Source organism: Glycine soja, chromosome 1 (assembly GCF_004193775.1).
Source record: "Glycine soja cultivar W05 chromosome 1, ASM419377v2, whole genome shotgun sequence".
Taxonomy (NCBI): Eukaryota; Viridiplantae; Streptophyta; class Magnoliopsida; order Fabales; family Fabaceae; genus Glycine; species Glycine soja.
In genome coordinates, this window is record NC_041002.1 from 53,310,443 (window position 1) to 53,327,701 (window position 17,259).

A 17,259-nucleotide genomic window follows, 5' to 3' on the forward strand; every position below is an offset into this window, starting at 1 on the left:
ACACTTTACACCAAGTGAAATAAGACATAGCAATCTCTTTATATATATAAGTTTTTTCAATAAGTACTCGGAAAAAAACTTTTTGACTGGTTATAATTGCTATAAGAACTTTTTAGTAATGATAGAACGGCACAAAAACTGTGTAGATAAAGTTGTATTGATTTTTCGTATAGAAACTAAAACTTAAAATAAGAATAACACACGTAAATAGTTTAACGGTTTTATGTATATTTGTTACATTAATCTTTATACATGTTAGATTTTTTTGTTTTGGTCTTTCACCGGTTGGTTTTCCATAAAACAAGAAGAAACAAAATGGGATATAGAAACAATAAGAACAAGTTGTATCTCTTTTCTTCCATTCCGAATAATAATGAAAGAAATATTGAAACTATGGGTCTCGTTTCATTTTTCTTCTTCTTCTTTTTCTTTTTCATGAAATAAGGTGAAGAAGGGATTAAAAAAGTTTTTTTATGAGAAAAAACATTTTGAGGTTATGTTTGCAAATAAATAAGTAAATAACAATTACTTCGTGCAGGATATATGTGTTTTAACAATAATTTTTGTTTCTTTTAATTTTCTCTTCAAGTAAATAAGAGGAAAAAAAGTTAAATGAAGTGATGTAAACAATGATATGATATTTATACATATACAGTCATTAAAGTGTAAGAGATAACAATGTGAGGCAACCATTTTATATTTTTCTTCTTCTAAATGCATTCTTTACCTACACTGGTCTGAATGGTGATGATTGATTTAAGGTCTCGCGGAATCATGTGCTCAGAGCTTGATAGATCATGATTTTATTAGTATTTTTCTTATTTTCCCTAATTTGTGAGTGGCATTCCTATCATAGTATCACCAGAATAATAGTAGTATTGACAGGGACGGGGCTGTTTGTTATCATGTTCGTTCCCGCTCAAATTAAGAGTTGTTGTCCTTTACTCTTTTGTTACTTCATCTCAAATCAAGTTGGCTTAAATAATTGTTATCCTTATAAAATATATTATTTTTAATATTATTCATTTAAAGTATTAATTTTATTATAGTTTTTTAAAGATTTTTTTACGTGATATCAAATAAAAATTTTAATTGATGACATAAAAAAACATTTTTACAAAAAAATAATATATGTGATTTTTCAGTCAAAATCAATAAATTATTAACGTCTTTGTTACATCATTATTTAATGTTATTACTTGACAATAGGAACTAAAAAAACATATTTTTTTAAAATACTAAAATAATAAATAAAAAAACTCTACTTTATAAGAAAAGCACATATTTATCAAATCATTATTTAATGTTATTACTTGACAATAGGAACTAAAAAAACATATTTTTTTAAAATACTAAAATAATAAATAAAAAAACTCTACTTTATAAGAAAAGCACATATTTATCAAATAATATAAATGTGTATCTTTTTTTAATTTGAGATTCGACTCAGAAATATTATTAGAGTATCTCCAATGTAAGCGTTTCATGAGTTGCTTAAAATTAAATATTGCTACTCAACAAGCTTTTAGCACCGGAGTAGATGACTTGATAATGTATTGCTTAATCCATTATTTTTAAAAATTAAAAAATCAATTTTCAATTATAAAATTTAAGGTGTCTCAAGTTAAGTAGTTACTCTAACAAATTTAATATTAAAATAGATTTGTGTATAAAAGTTTTTAAGTCTATGTAGTATTGTAGAACTTACAAATTTAAAATATATAACTCATTTAAACAATCATGAATTGTAAATATTTTTATACCACGAAGTCATAAGACTAATAAGTAATAATCATTTAAAAAAATAGAGTCAATTAAGTATAAACTCGTCTACTATTACTATTGCTTTATTTATATAATTAAGAATCGTACCCTTGTCATGTATTTTAAAACATGTAGGATATATTATTGTTTGAAAAAAAATTATTCTCTTGTTGGATATTTTTTCTATCCCACCTAATGAATTTTTTATATTAATTAATTAATCATTTGATTTTTATAACTTGTCAACTTTTCATTTTAGTTTTCATACTTAAAAATTATACATTTTAGTCCTTATATGACTATTCTTTTATGTCTTAGTCCTCAGGACTCAGTTTTGTATGATCCATAAAAAATCCTATGAAAAAACTAACAACATAAACTAATTTTAAAATATAGAAACTAAAACATAAATAAAAATTGGCACAAGATCATAGACTAAATGATCAATTAAATTAAATTTAATAGAAGTGTGAGGAGTCTCTTGTTATTTACACCGTGTCTTTTCCTAAATACACTCCTATACTCTTCCTTTTTCTTTTTGGAAATGTATTTATGGAATAACATATACTTATTCTAAAAATATATTTCCAAACCTATGATTCATGATTTTAAAAATACATTTTCAAAATAAATATGTGTTATTCCAAAAATACATTTTCAATAATAATAAAATATCACTTAAGAATTAAGATAGTTAACGAGATAAATGCTTATTTTACACCCTATGTTTGTTAACCTTAAACCATCTTCACCATATATTCATTATATAATACTGTGTTTTCATCAATATTATATAATATTTTATATTTTCCTTCATATGACATGTTTCAAGGTATGTTCATCACGAACTCCATTTATTATACACCTTAATTACAAAACAAAACTTTTAACAATAGTTTCTTTCCTTTACTTGTGTTCATTCATTTTTAATCAAAGTCATTCATTTTTAATCAAAGTCCACAATGACTCTTTTGGAAATGTCTTTCTAGAATAATGTATACTATTCGAGATATACACTAGAATAGTATATGTTATTTTGGAAAGATATTTCTGAAAATGAAAATGGATTCTAAGAGGGGTACTCCTTTAAGGGAAAGAGTATAATGGGTAATTAGGAGGTAAATAAGGGAAATGGAGGTGCACTTAGGAAAAATAGTAATTTCTGTGTGAGGATTGTAGTTTGATTTTGGGTATTTCAAAAAGGCCCAATGAATAGACATGAGAAATTTGAAAATGAAACTTTCCCTCTACCGAAGCTGTGGTATATGCTATCTTCTCTCTGAATTTGAAAATGGAAATTTAGAGGTGAGTAATGTTACAGTGCAGAAAGCGCGATGGAGAAGAGGCTTCGTTCATCTCTGCAATCCTCAGCGCAAGAGTTCATATCCTTAGCCACAAAGCAAAACCTCAAATCTTCAAAATCCTCTCTGAAAACCCTAGTCCATTCCATCAGGCTCTCCTCCCCTCTCTGCTCTTCCCTCCCTCCCACTCTCTCCGATTCCATCTCCGCCTCACTCCAATCCTTCCAAAACCTTCTAGAACCCAACTCCGCCGCGAACCTCGGCTCCCCTCGCACCCCTCCCTCCAAGCGCCCCCGCCGCTCTTCCCGCCGCTCCGAACCCCAACCCGAACCCGCCGACGAGAAACATAATATCCTCGCACGCCTTGAAATTCTCGGCCATATCGCGCTGCTGTGCGTTTCGCACCCGAGAAAACCGTTCTCCCTCTACGATCTGCTTCCCGGCGTTCAGGCGCTGCACGATAATTTAATCGTTTTTGAGTCGGAACCGTCGCTCTCGTCGGCCATTGAGGGTTTGTGTGAAGAATGGTGGAAGGAGAACTTGGCCGGAAGGGAATCGTTGATTTCGCAGAGCCTCCCTTTTCTTCTGTCGAGGTCGCTGACATTGAAGAAGAAGGTGGACGTGCACAGGGTCTGCGTGCTTCGCGAGGCGTTCGCTCTGTTCGATTTCGACGACGAGAGCATCGAGGATTTGAAGCTGTTGTTGGTTCGGTGCGTGATTTCGCCCTTGTATTTGAAGACGGAGGATGGGAGGCGGTTTCTGGCATTTGTGTTTGGGCTGAGCGATCAGCTTGGGAAGGAATTTCTGGCGATGATTCGATCGCAAATTCCGTTCGGGAGGAAGTCGATGCTGGAGGCTTATGGGGATATTCTGTTTCGGGCGTGGCGAGCTGCGCAAGGGGATTCGAGGACTGAGATTGAGAATGGGTTCTTGCAGGAAATGATTGAGGCTGCCATACACGCTGGTTCCGGAGCTTTTGCTTCGTATATTAGGAGGGTTTTGGAAGCTTTTATTAACCAGAGGACCACCGATGGGGTTGAGAAAATGCTTTATCGACTCGCCGAGCCTGTCATATTTAGGTCTCTACAGGTAAATGCATCATAGGTGAAACACTCCCTTCGTTGTATTTGAATGCTGGTTTTACATGTGAGCACTGTGTATTTATTATTAGGGTGCTAACTAACTGTTAGGATCAGTTGCCAAAGGAGAAGTGTTAGGGCGGAAGTGATGTGGTACTTTAAAGGTTCCTCAAGGTGATTGTTTGTAATGGTTTTATATGAATTCTCTTGTAATAGGTAGGTTTTCACAACCCTAGGTAAATACCACAGCCTCTAGCCTGTGTAGTGCATGTTTTGGAAATACACGAGAAATCAAGGAATCATGTCAATTTAGCCCAACAATGTGGAGAAACCATACCTATTAGCTTCTGGTTAAATGTGGAGAATCACATCGCTGCGTGCAATCAAACACGCTATGATGTAAAAAAGGAAGCATAGGACTTTTTAACAGTGTCTGGTTGGAGGGGAATGGAAGGGAAGGGATAGGCTTTATAGAAATACCTATTTTTATATGCCTCTCCTCAAATATTGAGGGATTTGGAGAGGAGAGGAAATGTTTAATATTTGTGAATTGTGTTAATTTGTCACTTGTCTCTCTGTGTCCAGACTCCAGAGCTTTACTTTGCCTTCTTTTCAATAGGTTGCAAACTCAAATGTTCGTCAAAATGCTTTGCATCTACTTCTGGACATGTTCCCCCTTGAAGATCCCGATGCCACAAAAGAGGAGAAAGATACATTGCTTGATAAGCAGTTCTTTTTATTAGAAAGGCTACTTACAGATGATTGTCCGGAAGTGAGAACAATTGCTGTTGAGGGTTCTTGTCGCGTCCTTCATCTGTTTTGGGAAGTTATTCCTTCACCAATCATAACAAAGATGATAACAAAAATAGTTGATGATATATCACATGATGGATGCAATGAGGTTAGGCTTTCTATGTTGAATGGCATCATTTATTTACTTGGCAACCCCCACTCTCACGAAATTCTTAAGGTGCTGTTGCCAAGACTTCGGCACCTAATGCTGGACAAGGTCCTAGCAATACGAGTTGCTGCAGTGGATCTCTTACTCCATCTAAAGGATGTTCGAGATTTTCAGTTCAACAAGGTACACATATTCTTTAAATTAGATTTGTTTAAGAAAGTTGTCTCTAATAACTGATGTATTTCTGAGTAGTATCTGTTCTGACTGATCCGTTCTTCTGTTTGGTATATAGGTGGTGGAGCTAGATGTGCTATTGTCTGCGCTTGCAAGTGATCAACCTCCCGTAGCTCAGAAGATAACAAAATTACTTCTACCTTCGTACTTTCCCTCAAAAGTACCTATTGAGGAGGCATGTAATCGCTGTGTTACACTTGTAAAAAGGGCTCCAATGGCTGGCGCAAGATTTTGCCAGTTTGCTATCTTGGAAGGAGCATCTAAATCTCATCTTATGGAACTGGTCAAAGTATTTCTGAGTTTGATTTTGTCACCAGATAAGCTAGATGCAAATCAGATTGAGGGTTTCCTTGTTGCTACTAGCTATGTTTGTGATAGCTTGGCTTGTGAGCCATGCTATATAAATGCTCTCAAAGAGTTACTCGATGGAGAGAAAATGAAAGGTTTACTAACTCTGGCATCTAAAGGCCAAGCCCAATCTTCTTTATTCAACATTGTTTCCAATGTCCGTCCAGATGATGTTGCTGGAATTCTTGAAGAATGCATGGGTGTTGTCACAAACTGCAGTGGTTTACCCGAGGATGTTGATCGACAAACTGAAATCAGGTCTGCACACAAGTTGTTGCTTTCACTGGGTGGTTTTGATGACTTGATTGAAGCCTTAACGGCCTTCTTGCATAAGGCTGCCTATCGTTGCCACATTAAATTTGGTGTAGACATGCCATCTCATAGTGTTTCATTTGCTAAAAGAAAGAAATCTAAGTCCTCTGGAAAATTTTCAATTAAATCAAAGATAATTAACAGAAAACAATCGTTTGAGGATGATTATTTAGTAGCTGTTGGGGTGACATGGCAAGTTAGAGATTTGCTTCTGCAAGAAGATACCAGAAAAGCTATTTTGGAATCTCCGAGTTTAGAGATGTTGTTTGTTTCTCTTAAGGTGATTTCTGAGGTCAGCATTGTGCATTGCGGGCACCACGAATACATAGACATATGTCCTGTTTTGGCATATGTTGCCTTTGCTCTCCAAATGACTGTTGATAATGTTGGCAGAAGTAGCATACACAACAGTGATACAAAGAGGAAGAAAACTAAGATTGATTCTTCTACATTATTGTCAGAGGCAAGTAGAATCCTTGAACTCTTTTTTTCCCTTCTTTTTTAAACATATTCCTGCTTATAACTTATCTACCTGACTTTCTTGTATCTCTGATGTTCTCAAATTTTAATTTGTTTCCTTTTTAAATGATTTTGTATACTGGTTCGACTGAAAACTTAGCTGAGTCATCAATTCCATAACATTTTTCATCCAACAACCTGCTCAAACCATTTGTATTGCTGATTCTTGATCAGACTGGTTTGACTGGCCGGTCTGGGCTAGTTTTTATAACACTTCCACTGTATTGATGAATTGATATTTGATAATATCATAAATTAACCAGATTGGCTTTAATCATGGCTTGTCTGATTTGATTCCCTCTTTTTTCTGATAAAGTTTTCTTTTAAGCAGAATATCTTGGAGCTGACAATAGAGCATGTGCTCAACTGTTTAGAAAAACTATTTGGAGCTGGTGGCATCATGAAAAATCATGATGGGGATTCATGTAATTTGCAGCCTACCAATAGAACAAATCAAAATCAAAATTCCAGACAAAGGCCGAGACTATCTCCTACAGATGCATGTCGCCCTAGTAACCGTGGTTAGTAAATACGTATATGATACTGTTTTTTAGGCCTGACAATGGATTGTTTTGCTTTGACCTAATGTAAGTAACTCAAGCACACTGGGCAAAAGGAAAAATAGTAGCTCAAGCACAATACCTGAAGTACTTCAATTGATTGCAACTCTAAGTCAATCTTTAGATTAAAATAAATCGACTGCATTTACTTTTTTCAGTTATAACCCCTCTTTTCAGGTTTCTCCTCTTTTGATCGTCATATTTCAAAAGCACCATTAGGCATTTCTTTCATGAGAGCATATCACATTTTAAATCCTTAATTATTATTAGTAACAAAAATCGAGATTCTAGACATTGATATGCTACAGAAGGAGCAAACTATGCCAATTTGCTATTCTGAATTACGAGGATTTAAAATTTTAAAGATCATCCCAATATCATTATTTTAATTTGTAGTAGCTCATTTTGCATTTGAAATTCTATACGAGTTTTTTTAGAAGATTCCTGGTTTTTGTTTACTAAGAACTATGGGATTGTGTTAGGAACCAAGAATTGAAATGAGAAAGAAAAGAAATAATTTTGTTGAATAGTATGAGAAGAACATAAAATAGGAGAGAAAACTCTCCTCCAAGGGTTTCCCCTTCACATAAGGATTTCTCCTTTCACAAAGAGCTAATGCCTCAATCTACAAATGATAAGATCCCCTCACTCCTATCCTTCTTCCCTTATTTATATCTAATAAACCCCTCTAACTAACTAACTAACTAACTAACTCATTAGTAGTCTAACTATATTAACTAATTCTCCCTTCTCCTTATATCCTAACAATACACCTCTCCTAAAAGTCAACCTTGTCCACAAGGTTGGAATTTGAAAATTAGAATTGCATGTTGAAACTTTCTCAAGTTTTCTCTGATTGCTGGAAGACAACTGCACCCCTTGTAGCTTAACTAGGAACGACTCACTCACTGCCCCTGCATGCAAATTGAGGTCTGGCGGCTTCGATGGTGGGAGAGACAAGGGTGGATTCCATATAACTTTAATCACCATGACCGACTCAATATATTCCTTTTGCCTTAGCTCCATTGCTGAGCTGTCAGCCATAAATGTAACAAAGTTTAATGCTAAAGGCTGACCCAGCAAGTTGAAATTCCATGATTCCAATGTCATTGATGTTCCAACCACCTTCATGATCGAATTTTGGTCCGAGAGTGATTTTTGTTTCATCATAGCAATCTTTTTTATGGATATTTGAATCTTGAAAAGAATGAGGCTCGGTTGCATCACCAACTTCGACTTCCTTTTTGATCAAATTTGTTATTGGGTTATCAAGAAAATTGTCTTCGCAGTCCACATTCGTCACACTATTTTCCTTGTGCTTCTACCTCTTTGTTGATGGATCAACTTCTTCCTCTATAACCTTTTCAATCGTTGTTTCTCTTGCTAATTTTGCTTCATCATTTTTGGTTTCTTCTTTGCCACAAAGGGTGTGGTTCTTGATTACTGAACCTTCTTTACTTTTGTTTTATGATTTCAAGAACTGCAATGGGTCACTGTTACACTCAAAACTGCTACCCTTAAAATTAGTTCCCCTTTCTATGCTTCTACTAAAGTTGGGTAGTTCCACCTCTTTTGTCCAAGAACTAGCATTTGTTTCACTGCATTCTGACTCACTTCCCTCCATGCTATTTTTGTCTTGTTGAGAGGCATGGGAATCAACTTCTTCATTCAATATCTTGCACGACATGTGTTTCAGCTCTGAAATGTTGGTCCTCTCTTTCAAGAATTTGTGGAAGCCCCCCTTTTTTTCATGTGGGTTTCCATCTCAATTTGTTCTTCTTGCTTCAAGATACTCAATCTTTTTTGATGTGGGTTACCATAGCGATCTCCAAATCTTTTCATCAAAGCTGTGGAAAATGACTCCCAATTTGAATCTGGGTTCTTTTGGCTCCAAATGCAGAACCAACGCATTGCAACACCCTCTATGCTCATGAATGCATATTGCAGCTTATGGAATGAAGGAATTTCTTGTACCTCAAAATTTTTCAGCCTTAGCAATCCAACCAATTGGGTTTGTCCCCATGAATGCTGGGAGCTCCACCTTCTTAGACCAATTGTGCACTTCCTCCATCTCTAACATTGGCTCTCCCTCGAAGATCCGGTAGATCGGACCACTTGTTAGGAACCAAGAATTGAAATGAGAAAGAAAAGAGAAAAATTTATTGAATAGGATGAGAAGAACAAAAAATAAGAGAGAAAACTCTCCCTTCACAAAGGATTTCTCCTTTCACAAAGAGTTAATGCTCAATCTACAAATAATAAGATCCCCCTCTCTCCTATTCTTCTTCCCCTATTTATATCTAATAAACCCCTTTAACTAACTAATTAACTAACTCATTAGTAGTCTAACCATATTAGAGCTTCACTTATCTATCAGTATTCGTTTTGCACCTTAATCCAACCTATAGGTGGCCTTTCCGTGGTCCAACTCTCAACGAGAGCACCAATTGTTGGGACTTAAGCACAATTGGAGTGTCAAACCCAAAAGACTAGTCCAGTAGGTGGGAGAGCCTTAAGGCTTAAGTACCACATCAAGTAGTTTATTGTACTCAATGTGGGACTCCTAACAGATTGTTTGATTTCTATTTTCAAAATTTGTTTTTAGCTTTTAAGATCATGAATAAATCCCTGCAAAATTAGGCACAACCATGTCTGCATCAGGTTCCTGCCCCACCAAGCTTACTTCAAATGACCCACACCCTTGAACTAGGAAAATAGTTTTTAAAACCAAAAAGGTAGAAGGAAATCAAATCGACCCTAAATATTTGCTCCATGTACATTTTATGATTATTATGTTCAATGTCTTCATCATCTGCTTAGCTTGGAACAATACAAACTTCAATTTTCTTCAGAAAAGAAGAAAATTTTCTTTGTAGAAACAAGGTTTTTTGTAGTGGTGTTAGTGTTTTGCCCATTGTTGCTAACTACTAATGCTTTTAACAAGCTATATTTGAGTATGTACACTACATTCGATAGATGTTTATGTCTTTGTATATTTCTTTTGTTTGTGACTAATTGTCTAAAAGCATATGTATAGGATCTACATACAGTGAAGCCTTACAAGTATATTGTGTGGTAAAGATGCTTTCTGCTGTTCTCAAGTTCCTGGCTGATGCAACTGCTATGTGTTTTGCTCCTCACAACCACGGATTATTTTTAAATTACACATCAAAATGTGCGCAACATATCATATCGTCGTTGGACCAGCTACATCATAACCAAATTCAATTTAAGGAAGAGGATAAAAGAAATATTATTTTTTGCCTGAAAGGCTCTTTCACCTATGCAGCAAAAATACTCAATGTGATACTCACCGAGTCTAGTGGATCCTCAATAACTCTACCAAAAACTTTTGCTGTTGCCAATAACTTGCTTGATTTAATAATTTCAATTGAATCATGTATGGGCTCAGGGTATGCAATGCGTCTTGTTGCAGCAGCAAAGACTTGGCTTCCTGATGTGCTTCTGGCATTGGGATCTACTAGTATCCTAAAACATACTGACTGTGGTGAGGAACATTCAACTGCACCTGAACAAATGAAGTTGCATTTTCCAAAATGGCCATTGATTTTAGCCAAGACTGAGCTCTTCAAAGCAAATGAAGCCGAAGACAATGAATCCTCTCGACCAGAAAAATTCTCAGCGTTCAGCAAGCTTCTGGAAATGCTGATTATATTACTGAAAAAAAATCCCAGTATAATGGATGCAGTCGGTGTAATTTTCATGGTTTCTTCACTTATTGGGCTAGAACAGAAGGACTTTGGGCTGGCATTAGGACTCTTGCGGTTTGTAGGTCTTAAGTTGTTTAAACCTGATGACCGGGATTGGGGTGACATGATGCTCTCTTGTCTGCAAGAAATCTTTCCCAAGATAGAGAGGGGAATTGCAGAAGAAAATGACAAAGATGAGCTGGAGAAATTAACCTATGCAAAGGAGTTGATTGAACCTCTTTGGATGTATCATCTGTATGAAACTGGAAGGGTTTCCTTGGCTGATGACTAGAAAATGTTATTTCTTGTTTGCTTTTTTGCTCCTTTTGTAAAAGATGATTTATGAAGCCTTTAGATGCTTGATGTACATATTATTACAATTGGCAAATCAATATAGTTTGCCAGCACATTGCTATTTTTCTTGAATTGTACTGAAAATTTATATCCGTACCTTCTAGCTTGTCTTAACTTGAAAGTTGAAACTTATTTTCATTAGTTAACTAAGAAAGAAGTATGCGCAATAAGGAAAAGTTGTAATGAGGATTGATGTTCTTGTTTTATATTGCAGTTTGCCATGTCTCAGTCAATTGGGGTGACACAAGATTATGGCTATGCTCAAGGAAATAGCGCTTTTAAAATAATGGAACGGACAGTTCAGGATCACCATTATAGAACATAAAGAAACAAATGGGATTTATAAATATAAAAATTGAAACAAACTGAGGAAGGCTAGTAACTTATTTACAGCAAGTCATTAATCATTCTGCTGCCTAGAAAATAAACAACGTATTAAAATAAAATGGTTAATGGTAGCTTGTCAAACTGCTCCGAGACTCCAGTGATTTATTTCGCTGCTCCATTTCTGATTCCAACCCAAGAAAGCCTCGAGCAATACCAGGTGAGTTAGTGAATGTACAGGAATAGTGGACCTTGAAGCAATGCAACAACTAACAACTAACGATAACCAACTACAACTTTTTATCCATTCAGGTGCTTCAAACAGGAATCTTCTTTAAGCGAGCAGCAATAGGCATGCCCATAAATCCAACCAATAAGCAAAAGAACCACTGTGACAGGGTGAGAGGTGTTGTGTTTGCAAAGGTTCCCAAGTACTCAACTATTATGATTTGGAAGAAAACAGTAGCACTGATGACACCCACGAAAACATAGTTATCCAATATGCCTTTAAAAACGTTTATTTTCTCCATTTCACGTGAATTTATCTCATTGAAAACCTGCAAAACCAAATCAACCCACATCTTGTAAGATACTTCTATACAAATAGCATACATACACTATGAATTTAATAATAAATATTCCTAAAAAAATTGTCAGCTTTTAAGAAAAGTTACCTGACAGAAGACAAATGAGTTGAAAATAAGCGTGTTTAAGACTAGATCTGAATTGGGGCCCTCAAGTAAAAAGATTGATTTTCCTCTTGACTGAAGAAACCATATCACCATAAACTGATACAATGATTGTCCTAAGATGTTCCTCCACATGACATTGCTGATGAAATTTCCCTTCCTTCCAACAGGTGAACGTTTCATTAAATCATCATTTGGAGGTTCAGTAGCAAGAGCAAGTGCTCCCAGCGTGTCCATTATCATGTTCACCCACAAGAGTTGAACAGCTGTGAGGGGTGCAGTTCCTGGATAGAGAAAATACATGTAAGATCATAAGATAACTAATAAGAAGAAAACAAAAAAAGTGTTTTTATTTATAATCTGTCATGCAGGCTGGTGTGAAAACAAAAAAAGTGCAGTTCCTTGCTGTTTATGTAAGTACATAACCCTATTTTGTGGTAACAAAATTAAATTAACTTTCTAACCTGTCAAGCAGGCTGATGTGAAATTCACTATTAATGCAACCACATTAACGGTAAGCTGAAACTGTACGAATTTCTGAATATTTATGTAAACCGAACGTCCCCATTTGGCCACAGTTACTATCGTGGAGAAGTTATCATCCAGAATTATGACATCTGCACTTTCTTTTGCAACCTGAACATACATTGAGAAATTAGCTTGCAGTAGAAAATTAAGAGTTAAATGACTAAAATGTAGCAGCACAAAGGGAAACATATTATAGTATTGCACTCACCTCAGTTCCAGCAATGCCCATTGCAAGTCCAATGTCAGCTTCATGAAGTGCTGGGGCATCATTAGTTCCATCACCTGTTACAGCTACCACTTCCCCAAAAGTGGTACGCAAGTGTTTCACCAGTGTGTGTTTGTCTAAAGGTGAGGATCGAGCCATAACCTAAAAGGAATCAAACACTGTCAGTTAAAGTATGAACCACAAATAAATCATGTGCATGATTAAGTAGTACTGAAGGAGTCAAAATATAATGCATACAGAAAGTATATGGCACCTGAATTTTGGGAATCAGTTCAAGCAACTCTTCCTGACTCTTCTCTCTAAATTCTGGACCTTCAATGGCTATGCCATCATCAGTTAAAATCCCACACTCCCTGGCTATAGCCTTTGCAGTATTAATGTTGTCACCAGTAACCATTCTAACTGTTATTCCAGCTGAACGACACATTGCCACAGATTCCTTAACACCAGGACGAACAGGATCTTTGATACCAATAACTCCTATGCATGTATATCCAGAAACAGGAATAGGGTCTTCAGGAGAGAACCCATTTTCCAATTCCACATAGGCAAGGCATAGTGTTCTAAGTGCCTCACTTGCAAACTGATTTATTGTAGCCTTAAGATGGCTAGTTGATTCTTCATCAAGGGGTACAACCTCACCATTTGAGTTGAGAACTTTGTCACAAGCAGCCAGAATTATTTCAGAAGCACCTTTGCAGTGGGCTCTTAAGCCTCCACCAGGGAGCTCAACCACCACACTCATTTTCTTCTTAGTGGAATTGAATGGCTCAACTTTAACAAGTTTACATGCTTGTTTCTCTCCTTGAAAATCTCCACCTAATGACAAACCAAACTCCAATATTGCAGCCTCGGTTGGAGTCCCTAGAATCTCACGTTTTCCATTTTGGTTAACCACAACCTCTCCCCCTGTATTATTGAATATTGACTCTAGCAGCAGTTTCACAGCAGGTTCTGGGAGTTCAGAACACAAACTAGAAGCATTGTTGTTGCTCACTTCCTTGCTGTTCATGCAAAAGCATGTTTTCACAACAGTCATGTGGTTGGTTGTTAGTGTCCCAGTCTTGTCACTACATATAGTTGTGGCTGATCCCATGGTCTCACAGGCTGCCAAATGTCTCACAAGGGCTTTGTCATTCATCATTTTCTTCATTGCAAATGCAAGACTCAGTGTCACAGCCAATGGCAGCCCCTCTGGAACAGCAACAACAACTATGGTAACTGCAACTGCAAAGAACTCCAACAGCTCCAATGCATCATCCCCGGTCCAGCTCCGTAAGCTCCCTTGTTGGAGTTTTAGGCTTACGAGTCCTTGCACTAGAACTGCAAAAGTAACCACTGCAAAGAATAGGCCTATCTTACCAATAATGGTTGCAACACCATTCAACTTCACCTGTAGTGGGGTTTCATCATCTCCACCTTCACTGAGAGTAGCCATCAACTTGCCCCATTGAGTCCTCATGCCAACACTAGTAACCAACATCTTGCATGATCCGTCTTGGACCTTGGTCCCAGAAAGAAGAAATGGATTTTCAGAATTCACCATCACTGGCTCACTCTCTCCTGTTAAGCTTGACTCATCAATCAACACAGAAAATCCTGAGACAAATAGTCCATCAGCAGGGACTTGGTCACCAATGGCAAGGTGCACAATGTCACCAGGAAGTAATTCATATATTGACATTTTTTGTCTGTATCCATTTCTTGTGACCTGAATGGAAATTTTCTTCTTCTCCTTGTCTAAATCCCTGAACTGTAACGATTGGCGATAATCGCTTGTTGCTGTCACAAAGACTACAAGCAAGATACTTGCAACAATTCCAAGACCATCATGAGCACCCTTTGGCCATCCTTCTGTTGCAATGCCAACTAGCAGAGACACGATAGCACACACTCCAAGTATCATCAGAGTCATGTCTTGAAAGGCTTCCCAAACAAAAACCCAGAAACTTGTAGCTGCACTTTCAGTAAATTTGTTGATTCCATATATCTGCTGTCTCCTATTCAGTAACTCAGTATCACTGTTAAGACCCTCAGTGGTTGATGTAGAAAGCTTCTCTGCAATGCCATCAACCCCACCATGATGTCTGAACTTCTTTACATCATGGACTTCAACAATAGACCCTAATTCATCGCCGCAGATTTGAAAACCTGCATCTTTAACTTCCTCTGGCAGTTTGTAATCGCTTAGTTGCACGCCTGGATGTGATCACAAGTAAGCATATTGACTCATATATATAAGCTATTTAAATAATTCTGAAGAAACTTACTTTGGATAAATTGAAGTGCTGCTTTGGAAACCAAAATTGCAATCCTCAACTTCTCCTGCAGTAAGAAGAGAATAAGTTTTGGAGAAATAAAACATGGAGATGTAACATTTTACGTGTTGGGGAGATAAAAGCATAATCGTATTGTTTATAAGTAATATCAAAGTCCCTTGTAAAGAAAAACAGTTTTTATACAACAAGGGGGGGGGGAAAGCATATGAACATGGTTACATGGGTGAAAACAAAATTATATGCAGGCAATTACTAAGAATAAAAGCTAGAGAAAAAAGAATGAATAAGAAAATGTACAGTACAACAAAAAGTGGGGATAAAGGGTAAGCCAAAAGGAAAATAAGTGTTACGTTTTCTTCAAACTTATATAGAGCAACTATGTGTAGTATAATTTTGGTCATAACCAGCTAGCTCCTGATGTTTCCATAATTATCTTCTTTTTTTTAATTACGTTTCCATAATTATCTTGAGAAATGTATTACTTGTAGCCTGATATAATGCATTTTATATCTTAATTAAAGCCAAATTGTCCATACCCCATAAACAATACCGATAACAAAATTCCAGATTTGAATGCTAATTAATGTATTTTCTATTCATCGTGTCCTTTTTTATAAGTTGCTCAACAACAACTGCCAAATAGATAAGCCCAAGATCAATAAACATACAAACTCTTTAGTGCCAAGTACATGCTTATAAGCAGCATTCTTGAATTTATCTTTAAAAGAATGAAGTCTAAGGAACAGGGGTCAAGGGAGGTAATGTGAGGCATCAGCATGTTTGTGTTGGCATTTTGACTAAATTTCGAAATTGCTGCTCCAACGTTTTTAACTCCTTTTACCATTCAGTTTTTACTTACAAGGAGTATCTCAGCTTGATTATGAAAACTAACTAGAGTGAGTAGAGTCTATGACTCTGTATTAAGTGGAAGGAAGAAAACCAATGACAAGTACGAGGCTATGAAGGAAAGATATAGCAAGAGTCTAACAAATATCTCCAAAATATAATGACACAAAGTATACAATTACAACCATATTCACATTTAATACTATTTAATTATTTATTTAGTGTGCAAATGTAAGAAAAAAAATTTGTTTATTTAGTGTGCAATGTCACATGTATTTAAACACTTGAAAAAAAAATTAAGAACGGTGAAAAAGTAGAACTTAATGCCCATTAGTTATTAGAAATTTTAGTCTCTCGTAGTTTTAATTAATAAATTTTATTTAAAAAAATAATGTTAATAAAAAGCGTACTAATTGATAGGAAATATCTTCTTTTGTTTTTTGTTTTGTTTACCATAGCGTATCCTTTATCTAAAAATATGATTGGCGGCGCATGGAAATATATATGGTGAATAAAAAAAAAGATACCTGAATGGTACGACGCATAGCAGCAGCTTCGCCCCTCTTGGAGAGATTTGCAGTGAAACGAAAGCGTCTTCTGGGGTTCTTGACGATCCCGCATAGTCTCCTCCATCGTTGAAGAACCTCTTCGGGGGAATTTTTGGACTTCACTTCAAAATTCTCATTTAAATAACTCTCCATCACCCTTCAACAACAATAACAACACGTACACTATGCTTTGCTATGAACTGTAATATTTTGTTGCTACCTTCGTTATCAGTAATGAAATATCAAATGGACTCTCGGACACAGGTCATATAAAGTGATGATGGTATGTTTGACATGTCTCTTCCCCGGTTTCTAAACAGGGTACTAATAGCAGAACAAGTAATAGCACCCTTTCTTGGAAGTTTGGCACCACCAACTTCTTTGAATGGAATTTCGTGGAAAGAGACCAAGAGAGGAAGGTGTGTGTGGACCTCGTAAAAAAGCACGATGATATTTCTAAGACCTCGTCCTGGACCAAACAAAAAACAAAACTGATGACTGGTTCTAGATGAAGGCTTTGAGTATAGGAAAAATTGTACTTCTTGCAACAGTTAATTGAGTAACGGTCTTTTGCTCGTGAGAGGGATGGAACAACTGGGTCAAATATTAAACTGCCGTTTTTATGTTTTTGTTTTTTGTAACTCTTGTAGGGGTTATGTTATTATATATAGGAACTAAGAAATTTATGAAATTACTAGTGGATGATATTCTTTATAAAGGGGATTTCATTTACATCT

General features: G+C 36.1%; 2 protein-coding genes across 2 annotated transcripts; one reads left to right on the forward strand and one right to left on the reverse strand.

The window, feature by feature from the left end:
* The first annotated feature begins 3,004 nt into the window (after positions 1–3,004).
* LOC114422384 lies at positions 3,005–11,178 on the forward strand. The gene is made up of 5 exons (XM_028388708.1): positions 3,005–4,154; positions 4,764–5,228; positions 5,338–6,402; positions 6,790–6,979; positions 10,056–11,178. The coding sequence occupies exons 1-5, from the start codon at positions 3,099–3,101 to the stop codon at positions 11,018–11,020; spliced, it is 3,741 nt and encodes a 1,246-aa protein (XP_028244509.1). The 5' UTR covers positions 3,005–3,098; the 3' UTR covers positions 11,021–11,178.
* A 188-nt stretch (positions 11,179–11,366) lies between these two features.
* On the reverse strand, positions 11,367–17,174 carry LOC114422390 (calcium-transporting ATPase 2, plasma membrane-type-like). Its single transcript, XM_028388722.1, has 7 exons — positions 16,502–17,174; positions 15,120–15,174; positions 13,103–15,048; positions 12,832–12,990; positions 12,560–12,731; positions 12,081–12,379; positions 11,367–11,963 (listed from the first exon to the last, which is right to left on the reverse strand). Exons 1-7 carry the CDS (start codon positions 16,673–16,675, stop codon positions 11,724–11,726), a joined length of 3,045 nt encoding a protein of 1,014 aa, XP_028244523.1. The 5' UTR covers positions 16,676–17,174; the 3' UTR covers positions 11,367–11,723.
* Positions 17,175–17,259: the final 85 nt, after the last annotated feature.